Source organism: Arvicanthis niloticus, chromosome 16 (genome assembly GCF_011762505.2).
Source record: "Arvicanthis niloticus isolate mArvNil1 chromosome 16, mArvNil1.pat.X, whole genome shotgun sequence".
NCBI classification, from domain to species: domain Eukaryota; kingdom Metazoa; phylum Chordata; class Mammalia; order Rodentia; family Muridae; genus Arvicanthis; species Arvicanthis niloticus.
Genome location: NC_047673.1, coordinates 65,642,080 through 65,668,186, shown reverse-complemented (window position 1 = coordinate 65,668,186; position 26,107 = coordinate 65,642,080). Strand labels below are relative to the sequence as shown.

At 40.1% G+C, this 26,107-nt stretch overlaps 1 protein-coding gene across 2 annotated transcripts in view; it reads right to left on the bottom strand.

The window, feature by feature from the left end:
• The window catches only part of Wdr64 (WD repeat domain 64), a 136,037-nt gene that overhangs the window by 40,923 nt on the left and 69,007 nt on the right, over window positions 1–26,107 (bottom strand). For both annotated transcript variants that reach the window (XR_013104249.1, XM_034520689.2), the window contains exons 11-15: window positions 21,053–21,179; window positions 18,006–18,154; window positions 16,144–16,267; window positions 12,670–12,845; window positions 9,022–9,201 (exon numbers count right to left, since the gene is read on the bottom strand). Coding sequence is in view for 1 of the 2 variants with exons in the window: in XM_034520689.2 (XP_034376580.1) it covers window positions 9,022–9,201; window positions 12,670–12,845; window positions 16,144–16,267; window positions 18,006–18,154; window positions 21,053–21,179 (756 nt within the window). In the remaining variant the exon portion in view is untranslated. The remainder of the gene's footprint in view (window positions 1–9,021; window positions 9,202–12,669; window positions 12,846–16,143; window positions 16,268–18,005; window positions 18,155–21,052; window positions 21,180–26,107) is intronic.

The following is a 26,107-nucleotide window of genomic DNA, read 5'->3' as shown; positions in this document are numbered from 1 at the left end:
ATTTACTGAGAAACAAATATAAACATAATGGTATCTGGGATAAACATTCTGGAGCATATGGGTGAGGTCTGGCCCTACAGATAGCAAAGGTCATTAGATTATTAGCAAAATCAACTCTCAGCCTTTTGGGTGGAAACAAAGTATGCATTTCCATCATTGGGAGGACAACCTGGTGTGATTAACATCCCTGGTTTCTCCAAGGACCCATGCCTTCTACAGTGATTTACTTAAAGCACTGTATGCACTGCTTAATTGACAATCATGGCTTCACTTGCTACCTGGGACAGAATGGTCTGGAGAAATCAGGAAACAATGGATTGTTGCTCTTAACAGCCTCCTGACTGTCACATCGCTTCTTTAAAATATGCTTGTTTGCTCTTCCAACTTTTAGAGTATAAAATGAGAATACAGCTGAACCTGGGATGGAAGCCTCTCAGGAGCTATGGGAACTTTGTTCTACCGGTGAAATCTCCTCTCTTCCATTTTCATTGGTGTAGAGCGTTTATTCCAGATTCCTGAAACACCAGCTAAAACTTCAAGGACTCTCTTGGATAACAGATATCTTTGCCTCACTCCTGATTTTAGAGGAAATGTTCTCAAGCTTCCTGTAGCATAGTGTTCTTTGTAAAATATTACTTATATTGCTAATATTTACAGGGCTTTTATCATGACGTGATTGTTGGACTTTTCAAAGGCCTCTTCTGGGTGGATTGATATGAATCATGGTATTTTTGTACTTAAGTTTATTCAAGTGTTGTTTTACACACGTGTATTAATGTGTATTGAATCTTCCTTGCAACCCTGGTATGAACCCAGCTTGGTCATGGTGTATGATTGTCTCCATCTGTTCCTTAAGATGATTTACAAGAATCTTTGCAACTACATTTGTCAGGAAATTGTCCAATGGTTTTCTATTTTTGTGATCTGATTTTGTTATCAGGGTGACATTGGCATCATAGAATAAGCTTTGCCTTGTTCCTTCCCTTTCAATTTTCTGGAAGGATTTGTGGAGTACTGACATGAGCTTGTCCTTAAAGACTTAGTATAATTCAGCAGTAAATCAATCTAGTCTTGGGCTTTTCTTTGTGGGGAAATTTTTTATTACAGCTTTAATCTCATTGCCAAATATAGATCTGTTTAAGTCAATTTAATTTAATTTTGATAAATCACATGTCTAGTAATTATTACTTTTTTTTTTAGATCTTCCAAGGTTTTTGTTTGTTTGTTTTGTTTTGTTTGTTTTTTGAATATTTGTTTTAAAAACATTCTCTTATTAGCTTCTTGGTTTTTTTTTTTTTTTTGAGATTTGCAATAACATCCTTTTCAGTTCTAATTTTACTGATTTAACTCTTTTCTCTCTTCCTTTTGGATAATTTGGCTAGGAGTTGGTGAATCTTTATCTTTTCAAAGAAACAACCTTTGTTTGGTTGGTTTAAAAATGTCTGGTTTTCCAGTCTGGGCCCAAGCACGGAGCAGATCCTGGACAGCAGCTCTGCCCCCAATGTCACAAAACACAGAGGAAGTGAGCCTCCCAGGAACTCTAACCCAGGCAGGATCTTAGGTACAGAAACAGCAATACCTGCCCCAAAGAGGAAATAATTGGGACCCACTAAGAATCAGGAAGTCACTCCTGGCCTGAAGCACTGGTTCCTTCCAGTCAGCGCCTGAGCACTGAGCAGATCTTGGGCCTCAGATCTAACCCCAGGAGTAACACCAAACCCACATAGTTATGACACAACCAAGATAATAGGAAAGACAGGCTCCAGTCAGAGACAATGCAGGTAGCACTAAGGAAATCCAGATGGAGAAAGGCAAGCACAAGAACATAAGTATCAGCAACCCAGGGTATTTGGCATCATTAGAACCTAGTTCTCCCCCACTAGAAAGTCCTGAATTCCCCGTATCACTAGGAAAGCAAGATTCAGATTTAAAATCACTTCTAATGATTACGATAGAGAACTTTAAGAAGTACATAAATAATAGTCTCAAAGAATTTTAGGAGAACACAGGTACACAGGTAGAAGCCCTTAAAGAGGAAACACAAAAATCTCTTATAGAATTATAAAAGAACACAACCAAACAGGTGAAGGAATTGAACAAAACCACCCAGGACATAAAAATTGAAGTAGAAACAATAAAGAAATCTCAAAGGGAGATTATCCTGGAGATAGAAAACCTAGGAAAGAAATCAGGAGTCACAAATGCAAGTATAACCAAGAGAATACAAGAGATAGAAGAGAGAATCTCAGGTGCAGAAGATACCATAGAAAATATTGACACAACTGCCAAAGAAAATGCAAAATACAAAAAGTTCTTAACACAAAACATCCAGGAAATCCAGGACACAATGAGAAGATTAAAACTTTAGGATGATAGGTATAGATGAGAGTGAAGATTCCCAACTTAAAGGGCCAATAAATATCTTCAACAAAATTATAGAAGAAAACATCCCTAATCTAAAGAAAGAGATGCCCATAAACATATAAGAAGCCTATAGAACACCAAATAGACTAGACCAGAAAAGAAATACCTTCCAACACATAATAATTAAAACACCAAATGCACAAAACAAAGAAAGAATATTAAATACGGTAAGAGAAAAAGGCCAAGTAACATATAAAGGCAGACCTATCAGAATTACACCACACTTCTCACCAGATACCATAAAAGCAAGAAGATCCTGGACAGATGTCATACAGACACTAAGAGAACACAAATGCCAGCCCAGGCTACCATACCCAGCAAAACTCTCAATTATCATAGATAGAGAAACAAAAATATTCCACTACAAAACCAAATTTACACACTATCTTTCCACAAACCCAGAACTACAAAGGATAATAGCTGGAAAGCTCCAATACAAGGAGGGAAATTATACCTTAGAAAGAGCAAGAAAGTAATCCTCTAACAACAAATACTAAAGAAGATAGCCACACAAAGATAATTCCACCTCTCATAACAAAAATAACAGGAAGCAACAATCACTGTTTTTTAATATTTATTAACATCAATGGACTCAATTCTCCAATTAAAAGACATAGGTTAATTGACTGGATATGTAAACAGGACCCAGCATTTTGTTTTCATACAGGAAACCCACCTCAGTGACAAAGACAAACTTTACCTTAGAGTAAAAGGCTGGAAAACAATTCTTCAAGCAAATGATACTATGAAACAAGCCACTGAAAGTAGCCACTAAAATCTCCAGCCTGAGAACACAAAGAGAGGGACTCATAGATCCACCTGTATAAGTAGTAGAGGGTGGCCTTGCCAGGCATCAGTGGAATTGGACAGCCTTGGTGCTTGAAAGCTTGGATTCCCTAGTGTTGGGGAATTTCGAGAGCAGGGAGGCGGGAATGGGAGGATGGTGGGAGCACACCCTCATAGTAATAGGAGGAGAGGGATGGGATAAGGGGTTTGGGGGGGAATGGGAGAGGAGATAACATTGAAAGGTAAATAAATAAAATATCCAATTTCAAAAAAAAACAGATAATGGGTCTGGCAATTGTAGTTGTGCAGTCGAGACTTTTTGTCAACAATTTATTTCGGGGAATTTTGTATAATCCTCAAGGACAAGGTATTGTGGAAGAGGCCCATTGAACTTTAAAAAGATCACTGAGACATAAGGTTGCTGAGACAAAGAATGATGCTGACCTGTGAGCTTGCTGAGTGCCCTGACAAGGGTGACTGGGGAGCTGTACTAGAAATATGTTTCTGACCCACCTTTGCTTGACTATATCCCAGATGAGACAAGCTGCCTTGCCTCAAGTTTTTAGACCTCGTGGGATAGAGAATCAAAAAGAGAAACTATGTCCCTTGTATTCTTAAAGGTGCCAGCTATTAGGACTCAATCATGTACTGGTCTAGAAATCAATTCAATACTGAAAATAACAGTCTACTTTTGGAAGACTGGATCTGGACTTTGTCAGGAACATATTTGGAAGCTAGTTATAGCTTGCTATGATGTTAGGGATAGCAAGAGATAATTTTGTGACAAGATCTGGATTTCAAACAAGGCTTAGTGAATGTTTTAAGGCTCTTTTAATTGTCAAGCTAAAATTGGTTTTGTCTCTTCTACAGCATTTATTGTAAGTTGCATTGACTGTATAATTTCTAATTATGTTAGTGTGTTGAAACCTGGCATGTCTGTTACAGGAGTCTATCAACCAGCTTTCATCTCACTACCCTGTGTATTAAAAAAAAAAAAAAAAAAAAAAAAAAAAACTTAATTCTCTGAAAAAAAAGCTTGAAAGTGCTGCAAGAAGTGAGTTAGGCTTTAAGCAGAAGCAAGAGGGTAGCAGGCTTGATTATTGCTGGTATAACAGCTTTAATTACATTAATTGCTAGCACCAGTGCTTCTGCAATAGCATTGACACAAGGAGTTAAGACAACCATTTTTGTTAACCATCTAGCAAAAAAATGTTTCTAATGTATTGAGTATACAAAAGGATTTATATAGGTATCTGGAACAATGAATGATGCTCTATAACCCATCCAAATTATCTGAAGGAGGGTCAGGGTTCAAGAGTTAGGAGCTATTCCAAGTGTTATGACAAATATTATTAGAGTAGTGTTACTTTTGAAATTCACAATGATTGTCATTATAATTAGAAAAAGGTTTAAAGACACCTGTAGGATATTTGGCATAATCCTAACACCTCTCTGGGTGTGTTAACTTTGCATAGTGAGATTATGAATTTAAAGAATGCTGCTCTGTTGACCTTTGATGCTGCAGATAATGCTCATAAAATTATTCATGGCCTGAGCTCAGTATTTTCATTTTGGACAAACCTCAGGAATGGTATATATAGCTTGATCAGTCTAGCCCTTCTTTTCCTGGGAATACTTTTACTCCTGCCCATTGTGTTAAAGCTTATCTTTAACAACATCAACATGTTAGCAGCCAAAGTACATGGCTTAAACCTGAAAATGGACCCCCAGACCCAGTTATTAAATTAATAAGCTGGCAAGCCAAGGATGGGTAAGATTCAGTATAAACCCTTACCAACCTAAGACAGAAGTGCATTGCCTTTGACACTGCATATTCCATGATGGGTATGGAAGGCATTTTTGTTAGAATGACCTAAGACAGGCTCAGTCTTGTTAACAAAATAAAAAAAGGGGGGATGCAGGTGGAGAGCTTTTGGGGCTGCTTGGCAAGAAGCTGACATGGGCCAAGGACAAGGAAAGGGGATGCTTGACAGGAATATGACATTGGCCAAGGACAAGGAAGTAGGCTTCAAGCACGAATCTGACATTAGACTAAAACAAAGAAGTAATTTCTGGTAGGAGTCTAAATTGTAGGCTACAACAAAGAAGTAATCCCAGGCAGGAATCTGAATATTAGTCCAGAACAAACAAGTAATTTCAGACAGGATTCTAAATTTTAGACCATAACAAGGAAATAGGCTTCAGACATGAAAATGACCTTGGGCTAGGATAGGGAAGTAGGCTCAGATACTTTGGTTATTCTGATATGCCTTCAGAAACAGTGATCACAGAATGTTCATGTAACTGAGTTTAATGCCTTGCTTTTTCTTTGGCTATTTTTGTTTTCTATATTGCTTGTTCCTGAACTATCCGCATCTATTGTACTGCCAGACCCTCAACCTAGAACTGACCTTATTAGATGCATGTAATCAAAATTGTATAAAAGCATAAATGAAGAGGGGTTATTGGATAGGAGGTTCTAGGGAGGGGAAATGCAGAAAGGGGATGACATCTGTGCTGTAAATAAATGAAATATACAATAAAAAAGTCTGTATATGATCGTGATGGTTGTACAATAATTTAAACACACTCAATGCCTCTGAACATACACTGAAAACTGATTGATATGGTAGATTCCATAGTGTATGTATCTGTCATCATCAATTTTAGAAAAATAAAAATAAAAATTTCTGTATAAACATTATATTACTTTCAGAATATATTATTAAATGAAATAAGTGAGATGTACACACACACACACACACACACACACATTATTTCTTTAAAAAAGAAAGAGAACTAAGTACATAAACCTGGAACTTAGTATAGGAATAAAAGTTAGCTATTCAGGTTTGTAAGAGAACAAAGTGGTAGAGAAAGAAAAGTAATTAGAATAGACTTTGTTTTTTATCTCAGAATAGAAATGGTTGTATACATGTCATTTTTTAAACTATCACATGTTTTGCATACTGCAAGGAATTAAAATAATTAAACATATTAAATAATTATATTAAATAATTAATAATAATTATTTAAATAACTAAATATATAATTAATTAAAATAAATAAATTAGGTCCAGCAAGATGCCTCAGTTGACCAATGACTTGAGTTTATTCCTGGAATCTTCATGGTGGAAGGAAAGAGCTGACCACTGACAGTCATTCTCTGCCTTCAACAGGTGCTCTATGCAGTCACACACAGATATATGCACAGACACAAATAAATTAAATTTTAACAAATAATAAATTAAAAATGAAATAAGTAAATCTAGCTGGTTAGCACAGGGAATTGTACTGGCTGGTTTTGTGTGTCAACTTGACACAAGCTGGAGTTATCACAGAGAAAGGAGCCTCCCTTGAGGAAATGCCTCAATGAGATCCATCTGTAAGACATTTTCTCAATTAGTCATCAAGGGGGGAAGGCCCCTTATGGGTGGTGCCATCCCTGGGCTGGTAGACTTGGGTTCTGTAAGAAAGCAAGCTGAGCAAGGCAGGGGAATCAAGCCAGTAAGTAACATCCCTCCATGGCCTCTGCATCAGCTCCTGTTTCCTGACCTGCTTGAGTTCCAGTCCTGACTTCCTTTGGTGATGAACAGCAATGTGGAAGTGTAAGCTGAATAAACCTTTTTCTCCTCAACTTGCATCTTGGTCATGATGTTTTGTGCAGGAATACAAACTCTGACTAAAACAGGAATTATCTTAAGTACTTTCAAAACACTTAGTTTGATGATACATTCTAAGGTACATGCACCCTGAGGCCAAAATCCAGTGCTAAGGAAGAAAAATCTGAATTGTATCAGCAACCATTTTGTGGATGATTTTATGACTCTCCTACAGTTACACTCTGCAAGGGCATATTACAAAACATGCCCTTGTATCACATAGATGTATTGAACAAGGATTAGCTAAAAGATGAAAGATGAAAGATTTTTCTGCCAGAAAAAGAGATCAAATAAAACAAAAGTAGCAAAAGCCATTTACTCTACACTTCAAATTGGGAATATCAGTGTTAAAGAGAGATACATATTTCTGATAAAACTTTTTTCCTAGTTATATTCATTGAAAAAACTATTTATTAGTCCACTGAAAATGTCAAAAAATCTACATACCATATACACATATATGTAATATGTATGTAATAGATATATATATATATATCTATTTCTATATGAGACATGGAAATAAATGAAAGATAGTAAAAGGAGAAAACCATTAGGAAGGAAAAAGGTAGAGGAGATAGCCATGGAATATGCTCAAATATCATTTTATAAAAAGAATAGACACTAATAATCTTTAAAACTATTTTTTAAGAGTGTCTTATTCTATACCCTAGTGTGACCTCAAACTCATGGCACTCCCCAGGCTTCAGCCTTTTCAGTGCTCTAATTACAGGTGAGAACCATAATGTGTTATATAAAAATTATTTGAAAATAAAATTTATAAAAAAAAAACTAAAAAAAAGAAAAAAGAAAATAAAATTTATGAAACAATATTGTTACAGAAAGAAAGAGAGCTAAAATCATGTTCAATTCACCATATTTAACTCCCAGATCACAAGAAATGTGGAAGATCTTACAGGGCACCAGGAGGATACAACTGTCAGACTCCAAGTGGGCCATGAAAGGGTCCAGTTTCTTAAGTACATGGAGTCTTGGGGAGGAAAAGGCATGTATTTTTAAAAGCTACTTTGTAGATCTGTCTATCCAATGGATCTTGTTTGGCCCCTGGTTGAAACAATGTAAGATCAAGAAGTTACGAAGAAAGCTGTGACTGGTTTGAAGATTAAACATGTTATAATACTAAATTTTTGTAAGTTATGTTAAATGTGTCTAGACAACAACCACAGTGTTGCCATTTTTGAAAGAATCGCTGTTGTATCTATTGAAATAGTTAATGTTGAAAAGACTACAAATGGCAAGTGTGAGGAACTGGTATGAGGAATGAAAAAAACTATGGCCATAAACAAAACAAATTTATGCCTAGAATATAAACAAATGCCTAGAAGTTAACTGTACTATTTAATGTACTTTTGTATATATTTTAATTCTCCATAATAAAAAGTTAAAAATTTAAGGAATTCAAATTTGATGCCATTCCATAGGAGAAAACATGTGCATGGCCCTGGAGGTTGAACCTACGACTTTTACTGTGCTCACTAGACATAGCATCCAACTGCTTTCTCAACTCATCTCTCCTACCTGGTTAGAGTGGCCCTCACACCTCATAGGCAAAGTTCCTTTGGATGACAGTAAATGCAGAAACTTACAACTAGTTGAACTGCAGAGAGTAAGTGACTGTAGAATGCTCAGCTTCGTGTGGGGCATCTGTCTTACACCCTCTCTCCAAAGCTCAGGAACCATTGTAGCAATGGAGGCAGAAAGATTATAAGGGCCAAAGGTCAGGGAGGAAGCAAGTGAAAGCATCTTCTGAGCAGGACAGGACGGCTGCACTCATGGACTCACAGCAGCTGTTGCTGAAGGAGCAAGATCAATGCAGTCTCTATTCTAAGGGGGAGCAGGAGGGGGTTCACAAGCCCTCCTATATGAGGATTAATAGCCTGCTGATGGGCATCTGGGATAAAGGGGCGGGGGGAATCAATTTTCTTAAGGGCATGGTTCCTGGGAGGTTAACCATGCTCTAGTATATGGACAACACGGCTTATTAAATTAAAAAAAAAATTACAATGTTAGAGGGTAGGAGGTAGGGGTGGATCTGAGAAGGATTATGGAGAAGAATTGAGGTGAATATGATTAAAATACATTGTATGTAATTCCAAGTAAAAATATTTTTTAAAAAAGAAATTGAACATACATAATTAGTTTGTTGAGAAAAGGTTTTCTGGACGATTAACTCGATGTCTGGGAAAGGAATGGCCATTACTCTTTCCTTAGTTGATATCTTCAGATGTACAATATGGCTCCCGTATTGTAGGTAAGGCATGGCGTCGGGCAGCTCCCATATCACCGTTAGAAAGATATCGTCTTCCTTCCCCTTTTGAAGAAAAAATTTAGTAAGTGGGGAAAAAAAGGTTCGATGGATTGTTTCCTTTGAGCTGCTCTTAGAAAGAGTAAAGCCAACACTGACTAGTACCCCATAAAAAGAGTAAAGCTAACACTGACTGGTACCCCATTATTCTGTGCTGTCAACTCTCAAGCATTGTTCTTCTACTCAAAACATAATTTTCTTTGCTTCTCACTCTCTATGAGCCTGAAACTCACCAGAAACCTGAATCTGATACCAGGCATGGAAGTTTTCATAGCTCTACGTGTACATGCTTTTTGTGTCATCTCTGTACCTCTGCTGGTTAGTTTGATGTCAAGCTGACACAAGCTCGAGTCTTTTTAGAAGAGGGAACCTCATCCCCACCCCCCATTTGCACTGTGGGCAAGCCTGCAGGGTATTTTCTTTTCTAATGATTGGTGTGTGAAAGACCTACCCCATCATGGGTGGTGTCACCCCTGGGCTGGCGGTTGTGGGTACGATAAGAAATCAGGCTAAGCAAGCCATCAGGAGCAAGCCACTCTGAGGCACTCATCCATGGCCTCTGCATCCATCCCTGCTTTGAGTTCTTGCCCTTACTTCCTTCAGTGATGGACTATAAGCTAGTTGTGTTTGTATGCACACATGTATGTTTGTATGTGTACATATGTGTATAAGCATGTGGAAGCCAAAGACTGAAGTCAGGATCATGCTCAATTGATCTTCCACCTTATTTACTGAGACAGCATCTCTCAATCAAATTCACAGTGCATATTTTTATTTGCCTTTGTGTTATTATAGTTTATTCCATCATATTTTTGTTGTCTAAGTAATTATTGGTAGTAATATTGTTAACTTTGGACTTTTGTATGGACATAAAAGCCAAAAATTTTAGGGCTGGTCCTTTTACTAACAGAATAAGGATCCTTCCAGAATGAAAAGTGGCCAGAACAGAGCAGAGATGACTGTGGGAGGGAAGACAGTGGGCCACATTCTTAGTTCTATCGTGACCCAAGTCTTGGAGTACCAGGTTCCTACTTTCTTTGGTCTTTATTTTTTTCTTCAACCTGTGAATGGATAAATTCTCTTCCATTATTTAAAGTCTTTATATTTTAGGTATGGTTCTGAGGTTTCTAACTATATCTAACATCTTTGTGTGTGTGTGCGCGTGCGTTCGTGCGTGCGTGTGTGTGCGTGCGTGCGTGTGTGTGTGTGTGTGTGTGTGTGTGTGTGTGTGTGTATTGGTCAGCTTTGTTGGGGTAAGAAGAATTTCAGCAATGACCAACAGTCAGTGAGCTATTGGGTTCCAAAAGAGCAAAGCTTCAAAGCTGCTGTTTGGCCAGGGCTTAGATCCTGAGGCCTTTCATGATATCAGTCTCCAAGATCAGAGTGCAATTTTCTGTGAAAAACTCTGTGAGTGAAAGAGACAATGGTGCCAGGAAGGCTCCCTCAGTTTCACTGTTCATTGAAGTTCTGGTCTGATTTACATACCACATTGTCAACTCTGAATTGTGAAACAGGAGGTTTCCTCAAGTAGCCCTCATATATTTATTACTTTCTGTCTTTCAAGAAATTTCTCAATAGTTTAGTCTTTCAATCTTTAATGAGCATCTACTATGGGCAGGGCAAGAATTCAGGTACAAAATGAAGTGTCTGGTTCTTACCAAGCTTAATCAAAGGCTTTGTCTGGAGGATAAGAGTAACCAACAATAAAATGGCTAAAGCAGAACTCAAATCATTTTTGATATATGATGGTCCTATGTGTACCAATCTTACCTTGACCTTATTCTGTAGCTAAGGGTGACCTTGAACTTCTGATCTCCTCCTACTTCCTGAGTGGAAGGATTATATGTGCCACCACACCCAGTTTATGTGGTACTAGATATCAAACCTAGGGCTTTGTGTGTGCTTAAAGCAGGCATTCTACTGACCAAGCAGTCTACTGACCAAGCAAGCAGTCTACTGACCAAGCTGCATCCCAGCCCAGAATCATGGTTTACTTTGGAGCCCTTAAAGTATGGTGATCATCTGTGATTCCTGTCATTGTGATGATTGAGCATGGCAACTTCCAGAAGGCATGTGGCACTGTAGTTTATGTGGGGTGCCAAAACATTTTTCTACAGCTACATTGTGGGCTATGTGGAAACAAAGGAAGAATCTATAGGCTGGGGATGATTTTCCCTTTCTCTCAGTTAAAAAGATACTACTCATCCCAGCCAACATTGGTGCTTCATCACTGAAATCTTATTCAAGAGTTATTTTCTGATCTTAGCTTCCAGAGAACAACAAAGGCAATGTTAGTCCTTGAGGTCTAGCTGACCAGGTGAGGGTCACACAGCCAGGATAAATGATGTTGGCTTTTTTTTTTTTTTAATTTGAAGAAAGCATTAGTATTCCTAGGTGGTAACAGATTCTCAGGAAAAATAAATTAGCTTATTTCAATCCTCCCCAAACAGCCCTGAGCAGATTGCATCATTAACCTTAAAATACACAAAGTAATTTTGGTGAGAAATGGAAAAAGTGATTTGAGCATCTTTGAATGCTTTATGGGCTGTAAGGGACATAGTCTGCTGAGGGACCTTCCTGAGGAGCTGAGGATTATTGCCAAGGGAGGGTGGGAGCAATGTCAGCAGTGGCTGATGTATTTGTCACTGTGATCTTTCTGACACCCATTTTAGGGGCTCCTGAACAATGCTGAAGCAAAAACATGATAGGTTGGGTGCTGAGCCAGGGCAGCTGTGCTTGTTGGCATTAGCTTGGACTTGAGCCAAGTTGGTTAGGGGCATCCTAGGACAGTTGGTGGATAAGCACTCTCCTCACCTGACTGGTAAGAGGTAGTTGGATGGGGGGTGGTAGAGATGTAGCCCAGTCAGTACATTACTTGCCTAATATGTTTGAGGCCCTAGACTCAAGCCCTAGCAGCACATAAATTGAGCAAGTAGGTATGGTGGGTTTGCCCTGGGGAGGTAGAAATGGGAGAACCAGGAGTTCAGTGTTAGTCTGGGCTACACAAAACCAGAGACGAGTGAGACACATACACAGAGATATACAGAGAAACACAGAGAGACAAAGAAAGATAAGCACAGAGAGAAAGAGGCAGAGGTATGGAGAAACAGACAGAGGCAAAGAGAGAGAGAGAGACAGAGACAGACAGACAGACAGACAGACAGAGGCAAAGAGAGAGAGACAGGCAGAGGCAGAGAGAGACAGAGACAGACAGACGGTAGAGGCAGAGGCAGAGGCAGAGGCAGAGGCAGAGGCAGAGGCAGAGGCAGAGGCAGAGGCAGAGGCAGAGGCAGAGGCAGAGGCAGAGGCAGAGGCAGAGGCAGAGGCAGAGGCAGAGGCAGAGGCAGAGGCAGAGGCAGAGGCAGAGGCAGAGGCAGAGGCAGAGGCAGAGGCAGAGGCAGAGCAATGAGGATTTCCATTGGATATCCCCTAGGAAGACCATCTGCAATGCAGACATGGAAGCAGGGTTCATACCTGGATCACCTTGATAGTTCCATTGCGCTCCAAGGCAAGGATGAGGTGCTGGTGCTTCATTTGGGGCTTGAGGAAAAACAGGCGCAGCAGGCCATGTTCCTCCTCCACCCAGTCTTTCCCTTCGGGCATCATTTTCATTTCCTGCCCACTGCCAAAGTCCCAGATCTTAACTGTTCCTGAGGGTGTGGAGAAAAGTGACTGTAGGTAAGACAGTGTGCACACAGCCTCACTCTTAGTCCGGGGGCAGTGATCCTGTTGAAATGTATCCTGAGACATGCATTTCTGTGAACCTTGATTTGTCATAGGCTGATCAAAGAAGCAAGCAGCACAGAGTGGTGTCTTGAAAGCAGTGAGTATCTGCTTTGGTTTGGATAGGTGTCCCCAAAAGGCCTGAATGTTGAAGGTTTGGTTCCCATCTTGATGCTATTAATGGAACCTTGGGCATTGGGGCCCAGAGGTCCCGAATGTCATTTATTGAATCACTTAGTTTTTATGCCTAAAAAAAAATGTATGCCACTCATTTTATCAACTGGTTCATGAGGAAGCATTTATTTAACAAATATACTTCAGAATAAATATATTCTGAATAGTATATGCAGTAAGTCATACCATCTACTCTAGAGCAAGCAGCTCTTTCATGAGATGAGAAGCTGGGGCTCTCAAGTCAAGTTCCTGCTTCTCCTCCCAGCCTAACATCTCTCCACATCTCAGTTCTTAGCACTAACACTGCAATGATGTGACTGTGTTCCCTTCTGCCAGGCAACTCTGTGCCCCTCCCCCAGGCTACCCCCATTAGCAACATTCTTACCCCATCCTTTTTTTGCTCATTACCAACACCAAGCATTCATTATACCCAGAATGCTCTGCACAGTGGCAAGAACTACCCAGGATACCTTGTAGAGCAGCAAGAACTACCCAGGGTACCCTGAACAATGGCAAGAACTCTGGCTTCTAAAATGAAAACTACTATCACTCTATAGTTTGTAGGAAAGCAATAAAAAGAAATTATGCCTAATGAGCACCCAGGAGGCAGAGGCTGACAGAGCTTGAGGCTAGCCTGGTCTACATCATGAACTCTAAGCCAACCAGAGTTGTGTGTTGAGATCTTATCTAAAAAATGGTCATCATGTTCATCAGGCAGCCACTCATTCCTGGCTTAGGTAGTCACTCAGCTTTTCTCATGTTGGCGATGATGCCTGTGCAAGCAAAGCAGAGACCAATGTGGGGGGTACTCCAGTGTGTGGGATACTCCAGTGTGTGGGGTACTCCAGTGTGGAAGGTACTCCAGTGTGTGGGGTACTCCACCAGTGTGAGGGGTATTCCAGTGTGGGATGTACTCCAGTGTGAGGGGTATTCCAGTGTGGAAGGTACTCCAGTGTGTGGTGTACTCCAGTGTGGGGGGTATTCCAGTGTGGGTTGTACTCCAGTGTGTGGGGTACTCCAGTGGGGGGGGGTTATTCTATTGTGGGGGGTACTCCAGTGTGGGGGGTATTCCAGTGTGTGGGGTATTCCAGTGTGGGGGGTACTCCAGTGTGGGGGGTACTCCAGTGTGGGGGTATTCCAGTGTGGGGGGTACTCCAGTGTGGGGGGTATTCCAGTGTGGGGGGTATTCCAGTGTGGGGGGTACTCCAGTGTGGGTGACTTCTCAGCTGTTCCTAATGGGGTGAGTTGTCAATGAGAGGAGGCTGTGGGCAGAGCTGCCCTGAAATTCAAAGAATCCCACTTTCTAAGGTGCTTTAAATCCCAGATTTCTGTCGACTGAAATTACAGACATTTTAGGAGGATCAGCGGAGATGTCTTAGGAGAAACTGAGAATATAGGACTAACAAAATAAAATATCATGCTTGCATGAAAATAACATTATTTCCAGACACGTATGGGGTCACTTGATCTTTATGTCTGACATAACGGTTATGTTGCTGGGTATCTCCATTACTAGTAATTTTCATATGGAGGTGGCAGGTGCCTATGGCATGGTGAGGCTGCCCTGCTCAGCCGTGCTCCTCAGGGAGGAACAGTGTGCTCCCCTACACGTTGTGGGCCGATGCACTCCCACACCTTGACTCAGCATTCATGATTCCATTCCTGCTGGGTTATCTTCTGTTCCCATTTTCAAATATCTGATTTTCACATCAGGTGCCCACTCATTCCATTAAATGCTTCATGAGAAAGCATTTATCTATCAAATGTACCCTGGAATGAATATATTCTGCACAGTACACATAGTTGGCCACACTATCTAATCTAGAGCAAGCAGATCTTTGTGGGTGTTCAGAACAAGATGAAGTGGGAAGGTGGGGGAGTCTGCAAGTCTCTAGTACCTACATGTGCCCTACAGAGGAAGAAATAGGAAACACAGTCATATCTAAGCCTGAAAGTCCCCCAAATCTGATGTGACTTCATGAGCCCTAGCTATAGACATACATCCAGTACAGAACTCTAGGCATTCTGTACCAAAGCTGGATGGGCACTTTGTGTGGCATCCAAAGACACTATGAGTAAAAATATTGTAGGGCTTGAGAGCGTGGCTCACAGGTAGAGTGTATGGATAGCATGCATAAGGCTCTAGATTTAATTCTTAGTACCCACAAACACACATATGTGCACACACATACACGTATACACACACACACACACACACACACACACACACACACACACACACATTATACCATGGCAGCAGGAAGAGTCCCCAAGTCTAATGTCTGCCTTTTAGCTAATAGCATGGCAAAGGTGTTGGGACAAAATGAGTCAGTGCAACACACCTATTTTCCACCAAAAGTTTAAATGAGGTGGCACACATGAAAGTATTCTCAGTCCTAAGGACAGTGTGGCATGGCTTTCCATAATGTATTAACTCATTGTAAATAGTTAGACATGTTAAAACTGAAAATGTAGGTAGTACTCTGTGGGCAGTGTACTGGTTGATGTGTTTAATGATGAAAATCTTTGGTTCGTATTTTTGTTATTTTTTTTAAACATTTATTTATTTATTTATTTATTTATTTATTTATTTATTTTTCCCATGAGACTCGGGCGGAGACGCACGGGACAGAGCAGGATTTGAATTCGAAGGCAGAGAAAGAGAGCAGAGGGCCAGCGCCCTCTGCAGGCAGCCGCCTTAGCCCCTGCGCCACCACCAGTTCGCTGGTTCGTATTTTTATAACTAGTTTTTAAAGTTAGCATAAAGCAGTGGGTTTCATTAGGGTATTTTCATACACATGTGTCGTATGTGACAGGCTTTTGCACATTGTTGCATCAAACATGCAAATAGAATGTTGGTTACTGGTTTGTTTTTCACATCAATATCAACTTTAGTGGCCATGAAAGAAGACTTTTGATATTCCCCCAGGCATGGAGTGTCTACATGTCAGCCTGATTCATACTTTCCCTTAACCCCCTAAACTTAGACATTTCTGCACAAATTCTCAAGACGCCAAAGTGGAGATGTCACATTCCGAAAACTAGTCTCACCGTTATATGCTCCTGTGGCAAAAAGAAATCCACTTTCATCAATGGCTGCACAGGTTAGTTCAATATTGAAGCCATGAGGGTCTAGAATTTGGTATATCTGGAGACCAGTCTCAAGTTCCCATACCTACAGAAGAGGAAACCATCAGCAAAAAAACAGATATTCCATATATCTGTCCTTCGTTTCTGAGCAAAGTTTTTAGCATTTTCAAAAATTTCAAAGTAGTACTCTGCACATCTCGAATCTTTGCCAGTATCCTGCTTGAGTGTTGGCTTGCTCAAAACAAGACAAGCTGTGAGAGATGACTCCTATTATCAGTGACTGTGATGTCCCTATCTGCTGCATATCAGGTAGCTGAGGCAATCCAGACTATGGGAGAGTAGTCATGTGGAGGCTTTAGACAACTGGGGGATGTGCTTTTGAAGGAGGTCTGCCCCTCTGTCCCTCCCCTTCCCCTCTCTCACTTCCTGACTACCACGAGCAGAGGAGCTTGTTCATTCTCATATTCTATCACAATGTGCTGCTTCATTAACTGTCCGAAGTTACACCCCTCTCCATTTAATATAGTAGAGAAACTTCCTTAAATACTTCTAGCTTCTGTTGGGAAAAATAAGACAGACCATGGATAAAAAGTGCATTATTACATGAGTAGGGTAGTTTAGTCTATTTTATCTGTAGCAGTAGCAACAAAAATAGATAGGTAGATAGATAGATAGATAGATAGATAGATAGATAGATAGATAGATAGATCCTATGAGTTCCAGGGATTCAGACTTGAGAAAATCTCCAGAAGCTGACCAGAGAAGGTTAAAATATGAGAAGAAATTTGATGAGTTCGTGGAGGGTGGCTGGTCCATAGGCTTCCTCTTAGTGCATTCATGAAATAACAGAATGGAAACCATATATACACACCTCCAGGTATCACTGGTAGGCAGTTTCAGTGGTTGTAATGACAGACATAGTTAACATGATCAAGTAATATGTCACTCAGCACAACAATAGACAGGGCTAGAGGTACAGAGCCCAAAGCATGAATGCACACAGTAGACACAGCCAGCCTCATATACCACCTTCATGTGAACAATAGATACTGGGGCAGTCACTTATCTCTAAGTCTCATCTTTCTCATCCTTAGAATTGAAGACTGTGTCTAACTACCCAGACCTTTCATGAGATTTTAAATTATATCATAGACTCAATGGTCTTGGCACATACCCTGCACATGTAAGAGTTACAGTGCATGCCTATCACATCCTTCCCTTCTCCTTGGCACACACCCTCCAGTGGAATTAAAATACAAGCTAGTTCTTTCTCTTTACTCTATTTCTTTTGAAATTTCTCTTTGGCTCAGAGGGTGGAGATGCCTGCCACCAAGCCAGTTGACCTGATTTCTATCCGTGAAACCAACATGGTAGAAGGTGAGAATCAGCTCCTGCAAGTTGTAGACACACACCCCTTCCCACACAAAATAAATATATTGTAATATTTTTAAAATTTCTATTGTGTCATCTGGCAGTATTTAATCAATCACGTGGCCTGAACTGGCTTAAAACAGTTCATTGTGTATTCATGAAAGCTTAAAGAGGGCTTTAATATATTGTCTCAGTCTATTGGCCACTACAGATAAAACTTGCTATTTTACCTATAAGAAGATAACAATTCAGCTGGGTGGTGCTGGTGTACTCAGGAGGCAGAGGCAAGTGGATCTTTGAGCTTGAGGCTAGCCTGGTCTACCAACCAAGTTCCAGGACATTAAGGGCTACACAGAGAAATTCTGTCTTGACACGCTCCCCCCTCCCCCCAACACAAAGCTAACATTTCATCTGCTCAGTCTTTTTCTGCCTAGGTAGCCATCACAACTCACCTTGATTATGGACTCTGAGCAGATAGTGAGCACTTGGTGGAAGTACTTGTTGTAAAGTGTAACATTGACTTCTCGTTCGTGAGTGTGAGGAACCTGCTTTGTGTCCTGTATCATCCTGGTCAAAGGATACATGTCTATTACACCAGATCCTGAAAAAAAAATGAAAGGAGAGCTGTCACAAAGATGGATGTGTCTGATGGTGCATCCCTGTAATCCTACACTCTGTAGACTTAAACAGGAGGACCATGGGTCCCAGGCCAACTGACATCACATCTTAAAAATGAAGTACAAAATGAAGTTTTTTTACGAAAGCATTGCATCCCTAATTGTCAGTATCAGAAGTCTGGAATTTCACAGAGGATTTGATCCAACCACCTGGTCAGTGAGATTAGAGTATAAAAGACCACTGCCTTAGCATTTAATGAGGTGAGAATATAGTTGCCTACTCTAAAACATCTCTGACAAACACAGCAAATGTGATTCAGCCAGGGGAAAGCACTCACTGGAGACTTCATTATCTTTCAAATACAGGTCATTTTGACCTCCGGTTTCCTAATTTCATAGTCTGCTTTCTGCTTCCCTACTGTGCCTCTCCAGGGTGTGCACGTTGGTGATGCAGTCCACCAGCCTTTCAGTGAATTGTGGCTTTCTCTGCTTGTTGAAATGGAGTCAGAGAGTTCTTCAAGCCAGCAAATGATAACACACGCTGTGAGCATGGTCTGATTAAATATAATGAATGGGAATGATTGCAGGACAGTGATTGCAACATCAGTAGTAAAATTAATTTCCAAATCTCCATAATAATAGATGAAGTTAGCATGGCCAGGGTATGGGGAAGCAATATTCAATCATTTCCCTAAGGGTAGGACTTAAGTCTCAAAAATCATCTTTCAGTGTGCTTTTGTTTAGAGTAATGTATGGAAATATGGATAATGATATCAAAGCAAACATTCTGTAGTTGTTTGTTTTCCAGACAGGGTTTTTCTGAATAGTCCTGGCTGCCTTGGAACTCACTCTGTTCACCAGCCTGACCTTGAACTCGGAGATCCTCCCTCTGCCTCCTGAGTGTTAGATTAAAAGCATGAACTACAGCCCCACACATTCTGTAGTTTAAATAAAAGCAAAATTCCTAAGAATAGGAAATTGCCACTGTGGGTGCTGTAGTGACTTTCTCAAATCATTCCAAAGAAACTTTCAAAGTCTTAGCAGAAGTTATTGTTTTCTTAAGGTGTTTAGATTTTATGATATAAGCTATTCATATGTAAATGACTGAGATGGTTTTTTAGGTAATGTTATCTACTTCACTTACCACTGTCTGGAACTGTGATAGCTCTCAGGCTCTCACAGGCGCACTGGGAGCTTCTCCATGAGTCCTTTAACATGATACCGACAGTTAACATAACTAGACTGGCATGTGGATGGAGAACTGATACTTTTCTACTTTTTGGTTAGTTGTGCTATAATAACAGAAATATGTAGGAAGAAAGGACAAATGCAAATTTGGGAGTTGGAAGGTCTGAGATTGAATCTCAGCACTGTTTTGACATTCTACCAGTCAGTTGAACGAGTCTACCAGTCAGTTTGGTTTTGCCATTTATAAAACTTCAGTTAACAATTCCTGCCTCAAAGGTTGACTATGCAGATGAAGAAAAAGAGTAAGAAGGCATCAAATAGCTGTCATCATCATCGTCATCATCAGTAACAGCAGCAGTAGCAGCAGCAGCGTATTCATGATGACAGACAGCAACAATGTGTTCTGCCAACCACGGAGCGAGCACAGTGCTGTTGTACCCATGGCTCAGAAAGCTACTCTACATGATGTCACTTGAATCTATGCACAAATTAATACACTTGACGTAAACCTGTTGTCAAGCTGATGGCTGTCCTTTTAATGACCAGGCAATACCCAGAGCTCGGTGTTTTTGTAAGTAAGAGCACCGGCAAAAGTACACAAAAGTGGAAAGCATTTGTGGCTTCTCTAGTCTCCATTTTCTTCTCTGTCTTGGATTTGAACCGTTCATTACAGCAAGTGCTTTATGAAAATACCGAGTCAGTTCTATAAGATGATGACCTAGGAGTACATGGCCCAAGTGAAGCAGAAATCGGTGAAGGAGCTGTAACTGTCTACATTCAGAGGTGACATTTGAGTATAGCCATGAATCTGTTCATTTTAGATGAGGTCAAATACAAGAGAGGCATTCACAACTGGAACTGAATTCTGTTTTACAGGCTGGGAAATTGCCTATTGAGCATGAAGTGATGGTTCACTTCTAACCCAGGAAAAATTAACAACGCAAAATTAAAAATAATTATGTTTCCCCAACAGAGAAAGCGCCAATCATTTCCCTGCCTTAATTAATCCCCCAGTAACTCAGAGCAGGTGGTCAGTGGCTATATGGTTGGGGAAAGTGATTTCGGCTTAGTAGTCAGAGGGTAGAGCTACTATTAATATAGCAATCTTCCTTCTAAATGCTGAAGGCTGTGCATGTGAACAGTAGCCAAGGGAAACAACTAACAAGGTTCTTTGTCTTTTAAGTGTATCTATTGGAAAAAAAAAAAAAAAAACTAAACCCAAACAAAAAAAAAAGCATAAAACGATTTGGCAATCAATGCACTGTACTCAGGACTCCTCTTCCTATAGAGTGACCAATTCCTTACCAGAACTGTCTTGCTTCAGAAAACAAGTTTATGTTGGTACATGTGAGGACCATCGCCCCATGAAAGTACCAATTTACTGCACCCAAGAGTCAAACCAGAGCACTAGACATAGCAACAGTTCCTTCACCGCTTTCTGCTTCACCTGAGCCATGTCCTCCTAGGTCATCATCTTATAGAACTGACTCGGTATTTTCATAAAGCTGAGGTTCATCAACTCACATAGGATGATCAAAATCGAAATAAATATTTATATTGTCACTAAGCATGGCTAGTCATTTTTTTTCCTTTGTGTGTGTTTTCATAGTAAAAGCTCAAGAGCTATCTTTTTTTTTTTTTTTTAAAGAATGTAAAAGACATGAAATTAATTTGTCAGGTTTAGATATGCATACCTGTAATGAGCATGCCATGGTTGGCATCGTACACCATAGAGTAGATCTGCATGTCTCCTGGTCCCCCTTGGCTATCGTGGAAGACCTGTAGTACTGACAGAGTCTGTATATCCCACACCCGGAAGACCTGCGGAAGCAGAAGAGTTTTTTTACACATTGTTAGGCTCACCATTGAATCTTTAAAATGAATTACATTCTTAAAAACTTACAGTGAGAAGATTTACCTTGTAAATACACAGATGCTCTGATTCAGCTTGGTTCTTGGTTCCCCTATCATCATGAAATAACTGACTACAAACCATTGCTTAAAAGTATGTCTCTAGTCACTGGATTTTCTCTCACTACTCCCAGGAACCATAAAACAAAACTAATTTAGATGTTTATTAAGAGATGAACGGATGAAGAGAGTATGCTACACACAGAGAATAGAATTTCATACAGCCCTCAAGAAAAATAAAGTTATGACCGTCACAAGAAAATAGGTGCCACTGGAAATCACATTAACTGAAATAGGGCATATCGAGAAAGAAAAAAAACTACTCTGTATTTTCTCTTGTAATGAAAGTAGACTTTAAATTGAGAGTGTGTGTTTATATTATGTATATAAGTCATAAGACTAGAAAGGGTATCATGAGAGAGGAAGACGAAGTGTTAAGGGAAGTCGGTATCAGGGAAAGTAACAGAATGGGAGGCTGTCTGAAGATATGAAACCCATGTGAGGACAGAAAGAGGGGATGAACACAAGGAAATACAGTGAAGAGAGATGTATAAAGATGCCATTCTTGGAAAGATGCTAATACTTTTGAAAGAAAAGAGCTCTAATACTGATGACGTTATGGCTGCCTGTTGTGTTCTGTCAACAGCTGCAAGCAGAGGCTGGCAGTGTTCTAGGGAAGGTGCTGCTGCCAAAGCTTGGGAGATCCTACCTAGAGCTAGTCAGCCCTGGAGGCATGTAAGAGGAAAACAAAGCCAAGCCATTTCAGAAAGACTCTGAATAAGTTTAAGGGACAGGCATAGAAGATTCTCAAATCTTGGGGTGACCGAATAGAGAATTTACAAGTCATGATTAAATCTTGCATATGTACAAGTGAACATAAATTATAAAAATATATTCATGGTCTGGTAGCAGTAAGAGTAAAAATGCTATTTTTCAAACAAATTTGGAATTCAATAATTTAAAAAGGATTATTTTAGCATTGGAAAAACACTGACTTATGAAACTGATTAAACTTTGAGAATAAAGAGGTGGGAGGACTAAAGTCAGTAGCCATAAAACATCATAAAAAAGCACAAGAGAAAGGCTTTGTCTGCAGTCCTCTGTAAGAAACACCTAATAAGTAATGATAAAGGGAGTTTGAAAAATTAAGCATTGCATACTCCAAAGGATGTATGTTCAGGTTCAGCAATGGCTTCTGGCTCTTCTTCTGGCAAGCTTCACATCAGTTGCTATTAGCCAAAGGCATTAATAACTCCTTTTATTCCCCTTGATGAGCGTTTGTTATAGAGTGAGCAGCGTGAAATATCTGAGTGTTAGGAGTTGATCTCAGATTCATAGAAAAGAGAACAAAATTCTGGTCCAGGCGCAACATTAACAAGGCACAAACCAGGAGAGAACCAGGCTTCTCAAATGCAAAACCAATGGAAGTGCTATTGAAGCAGAGTGCAGACAGATAACAGGAAGATGTGTCATCATGTCACACCATAAGCACTCTTCAAATGGAAACATGAGCATCCTGACACAGTACAAACCTCATCATTAGAGCCCATCTTCAGAGCCACAGTGTCATTTAGATGGAGTGAGCAATCTAGGAACAGATTTAGTCTATCGTATATCAAGGGAGTCTGGGATTTGACCTGCCTTTCTAAACATTACCCAATGGCCACAAGGGATTAATTACTGAATGAAATTAGGCTGACTCAACGGATTACACAATTTTACATTGCGAGGAGCCTGGAAATGTGGGAGGAGATGAAACCTTTTGAGAGACATCCTCACAGACAGATGGTACATTTGAGAATTGGGGTGTGTATGACTGAAGTACCAGTGAATCATGTACAACAGTAGTGCAAATGGATGGCAGGTGCCTCTCAAGGTCTTTATAGGGAATTCAGTGCAAAACTGCTTATTGAGTTGCTACCAAAACAAACAAACAAATAAACAAAGCCAAGACCCTCTTAGCAATGTGGAACTGGACTTGCTAATTTTATTATCTTGTTCTCACATGTTGTCCTTTGTGTGATAACTGGCAAGGAAAACAATGTGGTGAAACCATCAACACACACATTTGCACATACATCATTTAAATGTCAAATATTCAGGGAATGGGCTCAAAGTCTTGGCTCCTATTTGAGAATCTGACAGTTGATGGCTTCTCAGAGAGGGAGAGAGAAAGGTTTTTTAAAGGTGTAGCCCCTGATAGGCTTTTGCAAAAAGAAAGGAAGACAGAGGGAAGAGAGGGAGAGAGACACGAGACACAGAGACACAGATGGAGAGACAGAGACACAGAGAGAGACAGAGAGAGAGGAGAGAAGACATAAATCTGGGAGGGAGAAGGTGAAGTTAGATCTCAGAGGATATAGGGGAAGTATGATCATATGCATATGATGAAAATACATCGTACATGTCATACACCATAATACTTCTGTTTTCATATGTAGAGCTGAGTGAAGCTGCTTTATTTACCCCATTTGGTTCTTTTCAAGCTGATTCTTCATGATATCTACAAGCACCACATAAACATGCCTATGAGTTCAGATCTCTGCCTTCTGTCCCCTTCAATGTCCCACTTATTTGTAAAAGTTTTATTCATATGCTTGCTTAAACGCCTCTTCCCAGTTTCCATTGTTTTTATTGCATTCTGCCCCTTTCTGCTGTCTGTTTTTTGCTTTGTGAAAACAGGGTGATAGTTGGAGAGAGAAGACAAGATGAAAAGTGTGACCTGGACAAATTAGTGCATAGATCCCATTTTTTTCTCACATGTACAACGTGATAATCTTGTGTGTGTGTGCATGTGTGTGTGGTAATGGGGTTTACTAGGCACTCAGTCTAATATAAAGCCTCAGTCCTATAAGGTTGTAATCAAAAGAACTGGCCATGTCCTTTGCACTATGCCAGATATTTGGTATCATTGAATAAATGATTCTTGTCAATATTACACAGCAGATTGTTTGGATTTTGATACAGTTATATTTATATTCCAGTTAGCCACAGGTGCTCAGGAATTACTTGCAAGCTATATGAATATTCACCTATATTTCCTTCTGAAAGTTTGAGGAAGTTCTATGTTTTATCTTTAACTTATAAGGAATGTATCTTGTTGCATATCTTCCAGTGGTGATCTGACTACATGTGAGTTTCCCCTTATGATTAGTTTTCTGTCTTCTCACTTCTATTGTGTGAATTATGATTTATTCTTAAGTTTTAAGTGTTAATTTCATCATATAAGATCACACACACACTCACACACACACACTCACACACACACTCCATACACACACACACTCACACACACACTCACACACACACTCACACACACACTCACACACACACTCACACACACACACTCACACACACACTCACACAGACTCACATACACACACACTCACACACACACTCACACACACACTCACATACACACACACACACACACACACACGTCCTTGCATTATCTCTTTCTCTTTTGTTCCGCAGACCTAACTCTTCTTGCATACTCTGTTCTTTTATTTACTGTAGCCTTATCATATGTTTTCATAGCTGATTGCCATCTCATAATTATATCCTCCATGGAAATGAGAGCACCAAGTTCCCCTCTAAATCCCATGACCTCACCAGCCACACTGAGCAAGCTAGGTTTACAGTGCCAGGCATGAATCCCCTCTTACTCAATGGGCCGTAAGTCCACTTCACACTGTAGATTACCCCCGATGTAAGTGCCACCATCAAATCACTGGCTGTATCTTGCCAGGTTCATGATTGCTATGTTCTGAGACCTTTTCAGCTGAGTAGAGTTCCTGATTTCTTTTCTCTCCTGGTAGCTTTCATGACACCTTCAGATGCTATGAGAGTTAGTCATCAAGGAAGAGTCATATATGTCAGTTTCAGCTCGGTTCCTCTAGAATATTCTTGCGTATCAGTATTTGTATGCTAACTACAAACTTGGCAAATGGCTGCTTAAACACTCCAACATCACTAATATTTAGATCAATTTCATGAATGGCATCTTTTACAGGGTAATATTCCCATATAGGAAAACCTTGTTATCTTTCTGATGTATGCTCTTAAATAAACATATCTCAGTGGAGCTTCATTATTCATTTTATTCACTCATACTCATACTCATATGTATCCAAAATTACTCGTGTCTATTAATAAGATACGTATTATTAATCTCTTATGTATGTGTATGATGCATATTCGAATGTATTTCTGTATGTGTGTTTACACTGTGTGCATGGCATGGGTGCAGAGGTCAGAAGACAACCTTGTAAGTTAGTTTGACTTTCTACCATGTTGGTAAACAAGGTCTGATTCACTACTGCATAAGCCAGGCTAGCTGGCCTGTGTGCTTCCGGAGAGGTCCCTGTCTCTGTCTACTATCTTGGATGGGCTACATATCTGGCTTTCACATGGCTTCTGAAGATTCAATCTTGGTATAATTTATAACACACACACACACACACACACACACATCACCAAGGAAACTTCCTTTTACACCAAATGAAAACTTGAGACTTAGGAAACTGAGAAGAGGGAGGCAGAAAGATTCAGAACGCTAGTCTCTCCTGCAAGACAGTGTCTTGAAATCCCAACAATATGGTCACTTACACGAGACCTACCTACACAATGATAACACTAGTTGTCAAGCCAATTTGGATGGAGAAAATCTCACAGGGCCACACCCCTGGATGAAGAGCTAAAGCCAGTTAGTGGCTGCTAAGAGAGACGGAGACACACAAGATCTTCAGGGCTGAACCCTGGTAAATTATCCTATGCCAAGCCATCAGTCCTAACCACACACACACAGGAGCACAGTAAAAGTACTCAGCAGGCTGTAC